The sequence below is a fragment of the Equus asinus genome, chromosome 4 (genome assembly GCF_041296235.1).
Source record: "Equus asinus isolate D_3611 breed Donkey chromosome 4, EquAss-T2T_v2, whole genome shotgun sequence".
NCBI lineage: Eukaryota > Metazoa > Chordata > Mammalia > Perissodactyla > Equidae > Equus > Equus asinus.
The window spans coordinates 70,273,289-70,289,625 of NC_091793.1; the positions used below are offsets into that span (position 1 = coordinate 70,273,289).

At 43.1% G+C, this 16,337-nt stretch overlaps 1 protein-coding gene across 5 annotated transcripts in view; it reads left to right on the forward strand.

Annotated features, from left to right (window-relative positions):
• EPB41L5 (erythrocyte membrane protein band 4.1 like 5) overlaps positions 1–10,615 on the forward strand; it is a 146,748-nt gene extending 136,133 nt beyond the window's left edge. For 2 of the 5 annotated variants that reach the window (XM_070507488.1, XM_070507487.1), the window contains exons 23-25: positions 1,648–1,689; positions 2,049–2,179; positions 8,129–10,615. In XM_070507488.1, coding sequence (XP_070363589.1) covers positions 1,648–1,689; positions 2,049–2,179; positions 8,129–8,195 — 240 coding nt within the window. In that variant the 3' untranslated portion in view covers positions 8,196–10,615. Of the gene's footprint in view, positions 1–1,647; positions 1,690–2,048; positions 2,180–5,236; positions 5,399–8,128 lie in introns of those variants that run through there. The other 3 variants (XM_070507489.1, XM_070507491.1, XM_070507490.1) reach the window with 3 other exon arrangements.
• The last annotated feature ends 5,722 nt before the right edge of the window (positions 10,616–16,337 follow it).

Genomic DNA, 16,337 nt, shown 5'->3' on the forward strand with positions numbered 1-16,337 from the left:
ATCCTAAATACTTCATAGTTTTGTTGATTTGGTGAATGATATTTAATTTTTTGCTATTGATTTCATAACTTGATTTTGTGTCTAGCAAACTTGCTGAATTCTTTTATTAAAATCTGATTCTCTTAAATATTCTATCAGTTTCTAGGGTGTGTTTACTATCTGTCTACAATTATTGATTAATCCATTTCTCACCTATTGCTAGATTTGTCAGTTGTTGTTTTGTGTATTTTGATGATGTTGCTGTGAGACGCGTATATGTTAATAGTAATTACACTTTCTCGAGCTCCTTTTAGCACTTTAAAGTGTCTTCCTTTGCCTTTTTTCCTCTCATAATTTCCCTTTGATGGATGTAAAATTGACACCCTAGCTTTCTTTTAAGTTTGTATTGCCTTCTGTATCTGTTGGTTTTAAATGGACCTTTTCTGAACAACATTTTGTTGGATCTTGTTTTTTAAATCTTATTTGAGAGTCCCTATCCTCTGATTGAGTTTAATCCATTCATATTTACTGTAATTATGGTTATTATAGGACTCATTTCTGCCAAACAATTTTTTGTTGTTGTTGTTGAGGAAGATTTGCCCTGAGCTAACATCTGTTGCCACTCTTCCTCTTTTTGCTTGAAGAAGATTCACCCTCAACTAACATGCATGCCAGTCCTCCTGTACTCTGTGTGTGGGTTGGTGCCACAGTATGGCTGACGAGTGGTGTAGGTTGGTGCTAGGATCTGAACCCACGAACCCAGGCTGACAAAGCAGAGTGCACTGAACTTAACCACTGTGCACCGAGGCTGGCCCCCTGCCAAACCATTTTTTTGTTTACTTTTACCATATATATTTTTTTCTCTTTCTTTCTCTGTTTTGTTTCCTATGGTAAAAGTGTGTTTTCTTAATATTGGTGGGAAAGTCATACTTTGCATTTTTATTCTTTTGGTGGTCCAGAAGAATATTATTATTATTAAATATTAATATAAGTCAAGGCCTGGACTAATATTAATTTTTTCTTATCAGAATCTAAGGCCACCAGTGCAAGGACTAGTCTAAGTCTAAAATAGGGGGAGTTCTACACATAGAAATAAGATCTAGAAAATTAAACATTAAAAAGAATGTAACAAAGGCCCTATGAGTCAGAAGCAATATGGGTGTTTTTGTTGTTGTTTTCTACATGCGTGCATGATTATTAGCAAATCACCTGTATGTAAACAGATTTTTTTTGTGTACTTCCTTTGTGATATTCATTTGAATTAGTCACAATACATTGTTTAGCGTGCTGCCAAGCAAGCTGTTATTATTTGTAATGAACTGAAATTTCAGAAAATAAAATGCTAAACTGGGTCCCGGGGTGGGGAAGAGTCCTCTTTAATGAACTGAAAGTCGCATTCTGAACTGAAAGTAGTAGCATTCTTGGAGTAGTAAATTTTTAGATTAAAGAGAGTCTCAAAATTATGACGGTTTCTTAAGTGGTTAAATATGACATCTGTGTTGTGGAAAAGGATCTTGGATTTGGAAGTCCATGTCAGCTCAAGGGGACCATTAAGAACTGCTCCCTCCGTCCCATGCGTTTCACAGTAGAAGAAAGCATTATGAATATAACTGTAAAAAAATAAGTCAGTCTTCTCTAAAAATAAATACAATATAAAATTTATTTTAGGTATCTTCAGCCTCCATGATCATACCCCGGTGGATTGTGCCAGTAAGTTAATGATATTTGCAATTTTTCTTTTGGTTACCCTTTCAGAGTGAGGCCTTAAAAGATTTCCAGGCTCTTGTTTTTCCTTAGAAATGTGGGGTCATCCTCAAAGCTCTCTTAACTGAACTTAATGGCTTCAAATTGGTGATATGACTTTTCTGTTTATAAATGCTTAAGGATGCTGACAAAAACAAAAATAAAAATCTAAGGCAAAGGATGGTAAAAAACAACCAACCAACCATGATCATTAAAATCATCTTCCTTATTATTGTAATCATTAGAGAAGATGACTTGGAGCCAAAGTACTGACCTTTGGGTAGGTGGTATCACCTCTGCTCAGACATGCTGTGTGTCTCCCTCAGCAGAGCACAGTCCTTCCTGATGGACTTGTGGGAAAGGGACCGTCCTTGGCAGGGAAGGAGGGACGTGGTGACAGAGAGGTGGTCTCGCTGGTCTCTCCCCCGGCACCGTTCTTGGTGGACGCTGTGACCAGGTGAGGAAATTCTTTCTCAGTTGTAGTTCTTAGGCATCTGTTAGGAGGAAAAAATAATAAAATTAATTATGTTTAAAGCAATAATGTCAGTCCTTCTTTAATGGAACTTAATTGAAACTTGATAAATCTTTTCTGTTTATTATTTAGAATAGTTTTTTTTTTCTTGTTAGTTGTAATTTTCTACAAAATTTTGAAGTAGACTGTATCATGGTTTTTTTATGAAGTATTTGTTAAAAATGTTAACAGCTTATCTTTAAAAATGTCTACCTTTTAAATTGATTTCCATCTTCTCCTTCCCTGCTTCACTGTCATGTTGTCCATCGGTAAGGTGGAGAGGCATGCTCAGGGCGAGGTGGGCAGGGGGGCGCTTTTGCTGAAACCTGATACACTGCCGTTGCCGCGTCCTGCTTGCCAGACAGAAACTGGCCTTAGAAGAGCTTTTGTTCAGCATGTAGTTCTTCAGATTTTAATTGTTAGGGCCACAACTGTGTCTGTTTTGCAAAAGATTTATAATTCCTTCATTCTCACCTCAGACTTTTCCCTGATTATGTCTTCTATTTCTCGTATCCTCCTAGTGTTAAGAATGTGGGTCAGTTGAAGTAGATGCTTTCTTAATTAGAGAAAAAAATTCCTAATTAGGGAGGAAAAATTACTAGAGATGATTAACTTGAGAGAAATTTTAGAGTTTCACTTTAAAATTGTTGTCTCTTATCTCCACAGTCTTTGAAGTAACAAATTATTCCTCAGCAAACACTTACTGAATGTCTGTTATGTACCACGCATTGATTGTATCTGGCACTGAAGATAGCAGTGAACATACAGATGTGGGACCTTCCTTGGGGAGCTCACATGTAGTTGTCAAATAGCAGTTAATACAAATGTAATAGGTTATTTTTCTAAACACTTATATGTCTAGTAATTGCCACTATGAAACTAGAGGTTACGTGCAGAGGCCCAGGTGATAATGCTTTGTAATTGAGTTTACACCATAAAATGTTAGTTCTTAAGGACTTCCACATGAAAATTACGCATGAAAGAAGAGCTCATCTCCACTCCTTCCCAAAGCAAAGTGGTCATAAAGGAATTAAAGATCAAAAATGACAAGTAGTATACCTGAAACTAATGTCATCTGTCGCTTATACCTCAAAGAAAATAAAAAACAGTAAATAAATCAGTGGAACAGAATAGAGTACAGAAACAAACCCACACATATGCAGTTACCTAATTTATGAAAAAGTGATGCAGTAGTGCTGGGGGGAGAGAAGGTCTTCCAGTAAATCAGCTGGACAAGTTGAACATCCATGAGAGAAAAAATTAATCTTGACCCAACCTCATATCATACACAAAAATCCATTCTAGATGGATTGCAGTTCTAAATATGAAGCATCAAATAATGAAGCTTATAGAAGAAAATATAAGTGAACATCCTTGTGGCCTTGAAATAGGCACAGATTTTTTCAACAGGTCACAAAAAACTTGAATCATACAGGAAAAACTTGATAACTTGGATTATATCAAAAACTTCTGTTTATCAAGAGATATAATTTCAGGAACCCAAAAGGGGAAGCCACAAAGTGGGAGAAAACATTTGCACCACACTCCCCGCGTTTCTGCCTCTGTCTCTTTCTCTCTGACAAAGGATTCACATCCAGATTATAAAAAGAGCTCTTGTAAATCAGTAAGAAAAAGCTAAATAGAAAAATTGACAAAATACTCAAATAGGCAGTTCACAAGAGAATATCCAGATGACATGTAAGCATACGGGACGGTGTACAACTTGACTAGTCATTGAGGACTACAATTTAAACCACCATGTGATACCACTACACACTACCAGAATGTCTAAAGTGTAAAAGACATAGAGTACCAAGGGTTGGTAAAGATACGGGGCAACTGGAACCCTGTAAATTAGAATAACCTTGTTGGAAATAGGTTTGGCAATATCTACTAAAGTTAAACATACACAGTGACTCAGTGATTTTATTCTTATGTGCATACCCAATAGAGATACAAATATATGTCCATCAAAGGACACGTAGATGAATGTTTATAGCAGCTGTGTTCATAATAGCCTAAGCTGGAAGCATTCCAAAAGCTTATTAGCAGTCAACTAGATAAGTACTAGACTAGAGCAATGAAAATTAATGAACTACAACTGCAGTGTAGCAATACAGATGAATTGCATAAACATAATTGTATCATTTATCTGTTACTGTGTAACAAATTTCCACAAATTTAGCAGCTTAAAACAATACACATTTATAATTTCATTTCCTGTGGGTCAGGAGTCTCAACCTAGCTTTGCTGGGTCCTCTGCTTCAGAGTGTCTTACAAGGCTGTCATCAGGATGTTGGCCAGGGTTAGGTCCTCGTCTGAATGCTCAACTGGAGAAGGCTCTCCAGTCGTGGTTGTTGGCAGAATTAAGTTCCTGAAGGGCTATCAGACTGAGGGCCTCAGGTTTTAGCTGGCTCTTGGCCAGAGGCTACCTTCACTCTTTGCCATGTAGGCCTCTCCACCATAATTGCTTATTTCATCAAAGCCAGCAAACAAAGAAGGCAGTAGAGAGTCTGCTAGCAAGCCAGAGCCACAATCTTGTATAATCTAATCTCAGACGTGACCCCCTGTTCCTTTTGCTATAATCTATTGGTTAAAGCAAATTATAGGTCCTGCTCATGCATAAGCGGAAGAGATTGCATAAGAGTATGAATACCAGGAGGTGGGGCTCATTGGGGATCATTGTAGAGTCTCCTCACCGTAATAATGGTAAGCAAAGTAAAGTTGAAAAAGAAGCACAACTCTTAGAGATGAAAATAATGGTTACCTTTGAGGTGGTTAGTGACTGGAAGAGTGCTAATAATTTTCTGTCTCTTGATTTGTGTGCTGATTACAAAGGTGTGTTCAATTTGCAAAAAGTCATCAAACTATAAACTCAGATTTGTGCACTTCAATATTATGTATGTTATAATCAATAAAATGTTTTTAAAAAAATGACTGGGTTGCATCTCTACAGAGTCAAATTTATTTTGGGTGTTCTCTCTGTAAAATTTTATTTTAAAGGCATAACACCATAAGGACAAAGTACAGGAAAGGAGACAACAGCTATTGAGAGAACTTAAATTTTGGAAGCAGATAAGTGATAATAAGTGATAGCCAACGTAGCAGAGAGGAGAAGACTGAAATCTAAGCCTGAAAAGGGGAGGGAGTGGAATCTGAGAAAATAAAAAGCAAGCCAAGTCACACTGCAGAACCCTGGAAAGGCTCAGGAATTGGAGGTGCCAGATACTTGTGAAGATAGGAGTATGAGGTGGGCCTGAGAAGGTGAGGATTGGTTGAAAGTATTTATACCCGTTTGGACACTTACCTCCCCACCCATCCTGGCATGATTCTGGAGGCTTCCTTTGGGAGGAGCTGGGCCACAGGGGCTCTGGATTTGGGAGTTTCTGCCTAGAGTAAGACAGGGAGGTTAGTTCAAAGTCCACACGCTGAAGGGTGAGATGCCCAGCCTGCCTTCTCTCAGCTTCCAGAATGCTGTCAGCCATGTATAATGTCTCAGGTGAGAAATTAAGAGGATCATTCTAGAGAAACTGACCAACCACAAAGAAAAGGCCCACAGAAACTAATGTTTCTGGATCCCCTGATGAAAATGCTGGGAAATCTGCCTAGTAACTACCTGGAAGCCCATTAGTTAATGAGTTTTGCCTCTGTTTCCCATATCTTGCACATCTTTCCAAGCTGCATCCCGGTGCTTCCCTCTTAAATGTGAAGAGAGCCAGAGATTATCAGATGTTTAAGACCAAAATGGGTAGACGGAAAAAGAAACAAGGAGGAAGTAAAGGCAATGTGAGTATCAAAAGCTTCACAAAAGGATAGCATTGTGAGAGAGAAGATGCTGCATCCATGCAATAGTAACTGGAAATTGAAAAGAAAAGGAACAGAAAACAAAGCAACCTTAGAAATTATTAACCACGTTAAAAGTAAAATCCACAGAATGTGTGGAAGATAAGATTGGGGAAATCTCCCAAAAAGTAGAACAAAAAGATGAAAACTGGAAGAGAAAGGAAAGTTGGAGGATTGGTCTTGGAAATGTAATGTATGAATCATCGGATATCCAGAAAGGAAAACGGAGTAAATAAGAGTGAGAAGATTGTCAAAGAAAGGAATTGAGATTTCCCAGAACAGAAGTACTGGAGCTTTTCAGATTAAATGGGCCTTCTGAATACGCATCACAGAGAATGAAAGTAGACAGCCCCAAGGAACACCATGGAATTTCAGAATATTAGAGTTAAGAGAGGATGTAAGTCTTCGGGGAGGGGGGAGTACATACACAGGATCCGTAATCAGAATGACAGCAGACTTTACTGAAAACTAGAAGATAGTGAAACGATGCCTTCAGGATTCTGGAGGAAGATCATATTTCACCTAGAGTTTTATTTCCAAACCATCAATGAAGTGTGAGATTAGAATAAATAGACGTAGAATTTCTCTAAAATATATACCTCTATGCAGTCTTCCTCAGAGAGCTGTGTGGTCCATCAAAACAAGGTGATTATCCAAGAAAGATGATGCTATGGGACCCAGGAAACAGAGAGGTGCAGGAACTTAGCAGGAGGAAGGTGAAGGGAAGTTCCAGGGTGGCAGCTGCCCCGTAGGTCTAGAAAGGACCCTGTACAGATCTGAAGAGGGCATAGAGTCTGGGCAGGATATTGGCAAGAAAAATACAAACACATCGCCCACCCCAAATTTTAAAATTACTTGACATGTCTGAACGTACTGAGAAGAGATCCATGGTTTTATCTGCAAGGTTAGGGATAAGTGAGAGATAAGTATAGAAAACTGAGCAAGCAGTCACTACAAAAAATGAGATAGTTTTTCAGTCCAGGAGAAATTGTGCAAGAAAAAAATATAATCACTTACGAAAGTGTTTATATAATTACAACAAAGACTGAATATGGTCAAAATTGTTGATGTAACTGTTGAAAGATAGGATGGAAGGATTGTGGAGCTGGTGAGTGGGGTGTGAGAACGTTAAGCCTTCACAGTCTGTAGGAGGAGATCCTTATAGAAACGCATCACTTAGAACAGTTAGGACTTTTGGTGGTTGTGCATCAGAGTCATCTGGAGAACTTGTTGAAACACAGATTACTGGGCCCCAACCGCAGGGTGTCTGATTCAGTGTGTCTGGGTGGTACCTTAGAATTTGCATTTATAACAGATTCCCGGGACCACACTTTGAGAACCAGAGATAGAGAAAAGCCATGGAAAATACCAGAAAAAGACAGTTGAAAGTGTTTGAGTCTATCTGGTAGAAATGGAGAGGAGTAGTGCAACTGACTTGTGTTTCATTTATAAACTTGTTAGTACTTTTGACATCTTAGTCTATGTCCTTTGAACGATCTATTTTGATACTAAGTTTTTATAAAACCAAAATAGATGTCATTACATCCTTGCATCTAAGTTCATGCTCGTTACCTGTGGCAGAGACTTGGGCCCTCATGCAAAGCCCATATTCTTTGATTTTTCACACAGCTCTAACAAAGCAGATTACTGGTGTGGGAACTGACACAGCCATCTGGGCTGTAAAGCACAGAGCAGCCTACTTACCATGGTGTTTCTTGAGCAGGTTGCTGCCATGCTCAGCAAAGTACTGTTCTTGATATTGATAATAATCCCAACTCATTAAGATATGGTTAAGCAACTGTTTGGTATATTTTATTCAAGGAAGTAAGGGAAATCAGTATCTTTAGATCTCATTTCAAGATGAAATAAATATCAGTTATCTAGAAAATTGCCTCCTGCGGACTGCCTCATTGCTAAATTAGCTGTTACAACGTAGTCATTTAGGTATGTAATTTTCTCTCAGTGTGTTTCATGTGGCACTTACGGAGAAATGCATGTTGCTCCCACCCTAGATGGTTTCATCGAATAACTCTCATACTTTCTTCCTTTCAGCCCTGCTCCAACCTTGGCCGAAGAAGCTGTCTTGAAGCAGAAGTGTTTACTGACGACTGAGCTCTAAGGGATGGCCTCTTGGCCACCTGTAACTGGAATGCCTAGCGCTCTCCAGCAGTCCGTCCTGGAATCAGGTTCCACTGGAATATGTTGGATTCAGGAGCTTGTCTGTTACTTGTGGGTAAAAACGTTCACCTACATTTGACTTCAACTCCATGAAAAAACAGCTACATTTTCCGTCCAACTGGAAGGGTTTAATTATGCTACATATTTGCCCAAATGAGGGTATCTGGTCTTTTGCTTTCTATAGTTTTATTAAAGTTGTAAATTCCTGAAACAAGGGAATTACTTTCCCTGTGGTTTCCTTCAAACCCTTGGCTCCACCTAGTGGTTGTAATTGTTCAGGATGCCTTCGTAGCTAGGCCGTCTCTGGTGTCAACAGCCTTGTTCTCTCTCTCTAGTATCAGGTTGAGTGTCCTTCCTCTCAAGCCCTGTTAGAGAAACTGCATTTTTCATGCATTACCTGGAAATAAAGAATTTAGGGAATTAATGAGGGCAATGTGTAGGTATTAAGGGCTAACTTTTTTATAATTAGAATACTAAAGAGAAGTTTAGAATACAGAGGGTTTTCAAATGTCTCCCATTCTTTTGACTTCTCACTGGACTGGCTATCTTAATACTTCAAGTTGACATAAAGGTAAGATAAACCTTGAGAAGAACTACAGAGAAATCAAGTGGGCGTTGTATTTTTTCAGCCTTGCCTTCCCACAGGGAGCACTGACTTGCACCACACACATATTCTGTGACTTTTCAGCCTGGAAGGAGCCAGGGTAGGTTCGAGAGACCCTGGGCCGTTTCCCACAGATGCCTACACTTCTTCCTGAGCAGGCCGGGGGCGCAGGCCTTTCTAGGCTCAGGCCCTGACGGAGCAGCACAACACTGTCTGTGGCTTTAGTGCTCCACACGGTACCTGTTTGCACATAGGCTCCGTTTCCTTTTAGTATAAATTTTGAGCTTGTAAAATGAAGAAAACAAAACAAAAATGCCAGGACAGAAATAGGGAGTCAGGGTGGGGGCATTTTGTTTCTTGAACACCTACTGTGTCCGAAACTGTACACAACACACTGAAAGAGCTCACATCTCACACTACATTAGGAATTGTGTGTTAAAGTTCTCTAGAATTTCCTCATCACTTTTGGTCTGTATAGAAAAATTCTGGACATTAAAGTAGTAAATACTCATTATAGAAAATAGAGAAAAGTATAAGAATAACCATTCACGATCTCAACACCCAGAAAAACACTGTTTTAGCTTTAAAACTTTAGAATGCATAAGGTAGACCTCAGTTGCTCTTGGAAGTGAGGACAACGTGGAAACCATGTGGGTAAAGCCACTGTTAATCCCTGTTATTCAAGACTGATGTTATACTGTTCCTCGTGGAATTTGCTTTTTAGTTTTCTGTCCTGTGATGTGTGTATAATTGAGTGTTAATGTATGTGGCTCAGCGTAAAAGAACAGCCAGTTTTATGATCTTTAAAATTCCATGGTTTGGACTATCCTGGGCTCCCTTTAGCATAATCATGTGCTCAGGCAAACACACGCAAGTGTCTGACTGGAAAGCTGAGGAATTTTAATCCTGTGCTGTTTCCCAGGGAGCTGTGCAGACTGGAAACCACTTTTGCACAAAACTATTTTGCTGAAGGAAAGAAAGTTGGCACTTCTTGCTGGCTGCCTCCCCTTAGCCATTGTGCTAAGCTGGTAGATTTCACTGGTGGAGCTCTTGCCAATTCTTAATTGTAAAACAAATTTTCCAGCAGCTGTACGGGACACCCTGAACCAGGGGCTTGACCCAGGACGTGTTGGACTGGACATCACGTTTTCAGTGTCCTGACAACCCTAGATGCACTGAAAGGTTAGGTTGTGCTTCCAACCACAAAGCAGCGAGGGCATTACTAGCTTGGAAAGCCTGAATTTCCCATCTAGTTTAGGAGGTAGCACCATCCTCCTTTTAAACTTCCTAGAATTTAGGAATTAAGTTGTTGAGAATATTCTATAACCTTTGTGTCTTCAGGTACCTGTGTTCTTGCCACTCAGAATATTGCTAGGGACTTTCTTAAAATTCACTTAAGTCTCAAGCTAAAAGGAAATTTTGTCTCATGTTCTGACATGAAGTGGTAAACATGGAAATTAATACTTTAACAGGGACTTGGCCCTGACAGATTAGAGACCTGTTAGGTGTAACTTTCCTGTCATATCTGCTGCTGGTGCCATCTCTGAGCTGATGTAAACCTCATCTTGTTCTGCTCATCGAGAATGGGAGGGAGGGAGGGGCAGGGCTGAGGAGACTGAATGTGTCAGATGGGGAAGGGGGGAATCTGTCTCTGTGAGCAGGAGAGAAGCACTGTGAGTCGGTAAAGGATGCTGTCATTGGAGCTGATACTGGATACGAGGGCAGCCTGGGTTCATTGAAGTAGGAGGAGCGGGAAAGGAGGAACAGCTGTGGAGGCACTATAGGCTGGTGCCCTGCAGGGCAGAGGACCCCATTACAAGAGGTTAGAATCTGCCTGCACATCTGAATCATCTGATATATTAAGTAAAGCTCAGATCCTCAGATGAGGTTAAATAGCCCTACTGTTGTTCAGAAGGACAGCCAGTTAGGCAGGAAGTTTTTCTGTATCCAGATGAGGTTCCCATGGTACAATATAGCTAAAAAGAAATATTGGCAACGTTTAATCAAGTCAATTAAGTCAGGAGTAATGAGAACATGTTTGAAAAGAAAGCAAGAACAATGGTTTATTTGAGTGCTCCAGCTAGAGAGCGGTTAGCCGTCCTCCATTGGAGGCAGCTTTACGGCCGAGATAACAGACCCAGAGCTGCAAAAACAAACGAAGGCTGCTTCAGCCACAGGCTCAACTGCCCTGTGGTTACTCTTTCCAGATTTCCAGGACCAGATTTTACTCTGGGAACTCGTTAGGAAGAAGGACGATAGAACTTGTGACTGTGAGCCGGGTTAGGCGGGCGCTGAAAGTGGTGGCACCTCTGCCGTGCTCTCCCGTCGCCTCACCGGTCTGTCGCCTGTGCTCCAGTGTTGCTGCTGCTGCTCTTGGATGGTTTGCCGTGTGCACAGCTCTAGTACACTTAGCACAGCGCTCGGCAGTGGACGGTCTGCTGCCGGCCTTGGGCGAGCTGCAGATGAATCTCAGATCAGTCCTTTGTACAGTCTGGAAGGAAGGGGAGAGGCGGCCTGCTGGTTTAAAATAAGATTGGCAGTTTCAGTTTTCTGCCCTATACTGTTCCTCAGAACTTGTAACATAATCAGTGAGATCCTATGTCTCACTGTCAGTTGTATCACCTTTGTATCCGCAGGAAGGACTTCTTGTTCTTTCATTCCTGACCTTCAGGAAACACTGCTGAACAGAGGAATGCTTAGGTTCCTTTGATCTTGGTAAATTTAGACATGCCCTTAGCAGTTTTCCTAAAACGTTTAAGAAAAAAAATTTTTTCTGCTTTACCTCCCCAACCCCCCCCATACATAGTTGTATATCTTAGTTGCAGGTCCCTCTAGTTGTGGCATGTGGGACGCCACCTCAACAAGGCCTGACAAGCAGTGTCATGTCCGTGCCCAGGATTTGAACTGGGCCACGAACTTAACCGCTCAACCACGGGGCTGGCCCCCAAAAAAATTCTTTTAAAAAATATTTCTTATAGTTCGCTAATGTTTTGTCTTTACCTTTATCTGCTCCTGCACAATCACGGGTGCTCTGTGGACAGTTAAGGGTGAAAGCCCCGGTCGTTCCTTGCGTCTGGACTGCTTGTTCTCTTACGCTTCTCAGTTCTGGCTGAAACTGGGGCCTCTGTCTTCTCCTAGATGAGCCCAAGATGAAAGCTCAGTATCATGTCAGAAACCTTGTTAGAGCTGAATTATTTGGGAGTTACTTACATGGAGAAAAATCTTTGATATTTTTCCGTAAGTAAGGGTCTTGAGAAGCACAGTTCCTGTCTGCTCCTTTAGAGCAGGGTCAGCAGACTTTCTGTAAAGAGCAGAGGGAGTTAACACTTTACTGTCACCTCTGCTTTGCAGCGCAGAAGCAGCATAGGCCAGAGTCAGTGAGCCGGCATGGCTGGGTTCCAGAAAGCCTCACGAAACAGGTGCGCGTCCCGGTCTCCAGCTCTGTAGGGGAGAGTGGCTCCCTGGGAGGCAGGCAGGTGTTCAGAGTTCTGCAGCGTCGCCCGTTGCTTGGAGGCACCTGACATCTTTAGATCCTCATTCACACATGGACAAGGTCAGTCATGGGTCTCACCGTTTCTGATTAATTTTGCCCTCAGCCTTTTAGTTGCTTAGAAACCTGGAATCTTATGCAGACTGAACAACGTACATTTCTGTATTATTTGTCCTATTTCCCTCTCAAAAATTTAAACACTCTGGTTCTTGAATGATCAGAGGAAAGTTGGCAACTTTTCCTACCTATTAGCGCCCAGGATGAGGGTTTGTTTGGATTATAGAAACTTGCCCTGAGTCTTACTCTGCTGTGTTAACATGTTGGTAGAGCTGTGATTATTTCCAGTTCTAAGAGACAGGAGCCATAAATCTCCTTATCACATTGCTTGAGACAACAACTCAGTGACTTCCCGGGATTTCTCTTTGTCAGCGATGCGTTTTAGCACAGATCCCTTGCTCTTTTTATCTTCACGAGGACCTCACTAACTATTTCGTGTTTACTTTTTATATGTGTAAAGCTTTGCAGTAGCTTTTAAATTGTAATTTATTTTTATATCAAGTGCACTACTCATTCAGTGAGCCCCACAGTGTTATGACTTGTATTAGAAGCATTGCCCCGAACTGTGAGTCGTTTGTATACCGAGATGAGAACTGTAGATGTGACCACAAATAAAGCTTTTGTGAGACATTTATGTTTTGTGAGCTGTTTCAGTTTCTTGGAAGTGTAATACCTGTTTGCTGGCCTTTTTCTCTCCTCAGCAGCATTGTTACTTCAGAGTAGCTGTTAGGTGGAGCTGTTGTTAATGAGAGGCCGAGGAGAAGCAGCCCCAAGGTTTTCAGTGTTCATTTTAGTAGGTATGGTGTAAATTTGAGAGTAGAGGCGTTTTCGAAGTTTAAAGACCTCGTTGGTCATGGCCAGCTGTTCTGGAAGGCACAGCGGTCGTTCCCAGGAGCAGCGTGTACAGTAGAAGCACAGCTCTGCTGGTTCACACCCGCGGGACCTTGAGTGAACTACATAACACACCTGCGCCTCTGTTCCTTCCTCTGAAATAATGCGTTCCGTGTGCGATATAGCGTCCTCTAGAGGGCAGGGAGATGTCCTCCCACTCCTTCGCCTCCCGCCGCCCCAGCCTTCTCCAGGTGTGCGCCCGCCGCCCCAGTCTTCTCCAGGTGTGCGCCCGCCGCCCCAGCCTTCTCCAGGTGTGCGCCCGCCGCCCCAGTCTTCTCCAGGTGTGCGCCCGCCGCCCCAGCCTTCTCCAGGTGTGCGCCCGCCGCCCCAGTCTTCTCCAGGTGTGCGCCCGCCGCCCCAGCCTTCTCCAGGTGTGCACCCGCCGCCCCAGTCTTCTCCAGGTGTGCCTCCACCATCCACCCCAGCCTTCTCCAGGTGTGCGTCCACCGCCCGCGGTCCCAGCAAAGAGCAGTGATGCCCGTATTGATTTCAGTTCAGGACTTCTGCTGGGCAGAGGCATCTGGCACCACCGGAAGTCAGCCAGGCTTCTGAGAAGTCTCGTCTGTCCCTCTCCCCTTCTCTCCTTTCTGCCTACAAGACAGGCAGCCATGGGCCTTGGAAAACAAGAAGCTTCTTAGGCTCTTTGAAGATGTGCAGGGAGCGGCAGGAACCTGGGCTCGGTCACCTGTGCTGGAAGCTCTCCTAAAAGATTTTTTGGCGGTAAGCATCCAAAGTCACTCTAGCTTAAGCGCAACGATTCATTGGAGAGAGATGGTGAGCTCTCTGAACCCACAGGAAGGCGGGAGGCGGGCAGAAGTGAAGGGGAGGAACAGCCTGGCCTCTGCCTGCTGCTCCCCAGGCAGGGAGCTTCGGCTGGCGCCTTGGGTTGTGTGCCCACATGTTGGCCCTGGAGGGCAGGACACCTGACAAGGCCATGGATTCCCAAAGGGAAGAGAATGGATACTGGGCTGCCGAAACCACCACAAAAAGAACCCAGCATGCTACCCAGAGAGGGCTTTTGTGGTCAGCACCAAGAAAAGGCAGGAGGGGTGAAGAGGGTGGCTGCGGAGCTCAGATTGGGAAGACATCAGTGTTGGTTTGGTGGCAGTGTGATGGCTTAGGGTGATCTGTCCCAGCAGACATTCAACCCCACCGTGCTTAGATTCTGGGCCTCCATCCTGGAGGAGAGACCTACAGGGGTGCAGAGCAGCCCTTCTGTCCACAGCAGGGTGGCCCGGCCCACACGTGCGCTGGGGGTGCTCCCCAGCCCTGTGTAGTGCACCCTTCACACATCACGTGCACCACGCAAAAATAAGCGCTAGCTCATGCTCTCAAGCTAGGAAATCAGGATGTTGGGGCAGAAATAGATTTTCAAAATAACCTAGTCCCAGCTCCTCAATGCTTCGATCAGGAAACAGGTCCAGAGAGGAAAAGAAACTTGCCCCAGGTCGGAGGGCCAGGGCCAGGAATTCAGTTCTTGGCTTCCAGGACATTGTCTCCCTGCTCTCCTTTGTTGTCTTCCGTCCATACTACTTGTCTTGGCTCTCGACATCAGAGTTGCCACAAAGGGTAGTCTCGCTTTTTCTGCTGTATCCTTGAGGCCCTTCCTCCCTGGTTCCAGAATGTCCCCAGGAGAAGCTTATCCGTTTCAAGATTCTGTGGCTCCAGGCAAAAGCCTTCTCAAAAAGAAGGCCCCAACCTGGATCTGGAGGGACCCGCACACCTCTACCATCCTTCAGGGCCCCAGAGGTCCTGGAACAGACCCCTCCTCTTCCCAGGTTGCAGCCACTAGTCCCTGCCTCGGGAGGATCTCCCCACGTTGCCCACGTGCTCCCAAATCCCACTTGTCCATCCCATCAGGAGCTCAGAGGATCATCTTGCTGGCAAACCGAGAGGACAGGAAGAGTCCCACTCGTCCCCAGGGAGCTCGCACACAGTTTGCCACTGGTTCTTTTTTTTTTCCTATACAAAAATCATTAACATTTAAAAGAATGACATTTTACATCTGATCCTCAGAAATGTCGATGCAAATAATCCATAATCAATCGATAAGATTGGGGTGAGTTTACTATGAGCCAGGTCTGAGGAGGGCCTAGCCCAGGGCCTGCCTTCCCCAAGGAAGGAAGGGCACCAAAGAAGTGGGAGGTACGGAGTGGTTGTATACCATCTTGGAACAAAGAGGATACATCACATTGACAGGAGTATCTCTTTTACTGTCATGAGATGCTGAGCTGGCACAGCAGGTCAGTGGTCAGCAGGCCAGTGGTCACAAGCTGAGCATACCAAGTCAGTAATTAATCCTTAGTTTCCAGAAAGAGAATGCTTATCCTTAAAGAAATGCCGATATGGGAGAAAGCTACATTCTTATCTTTAAGGGCCTCATTCTTGTCTTTGGGACATAGTAAATGTTTAAAGCAGAGGTACAATGCATGCTCGACAGGCCATGTGAGGCCCTTTTGGCAAAACAAGGTCAGGCTGAATTAGTTTTACACCAAATGGCTTCCTCACAGGCTCCTATATATATCCTATTGCTTTTCATTTGTTTATTGGCCATTATGCATCTTATAGTTGAAATTTTGTATCCTTTTACCAACCTCTCTCCATTTCCCCCACCCCCTGGCAACCACCATTCTATTGTCTTGTTCTGTGAGTTTGGCTTTTTTAGGCTCCACATGTGAGTGAGACCATGCAGCATTTGTCTTTCTCTGACTTACTTCACTGAGCCTAATGCCCTCAAACTCCATCCACGTTGTCACAAATGGCAGGATTTCCTTCTTTTTCGTGGCTGGATAATATTCCATTGTGTATATATAGCATGTTTTCTTTCTCCATTCACTGTTGATGGACACTTAGGTTGTCTCCACATCTTGGCTATTGTGAATGATGCCCTGGCTCTTAGTCTGCTTTCAGGCTAAGGACTCTCTGGCAAATGGACACTCAGGCAGTTTTGCCTACAATTCCACGTGCTCATTGATACCCCAGGAAGCCTCAGATTGGAAGCCTCTTCTCTAGACTGATGATGGGAATGTCAGGCTGGAGGA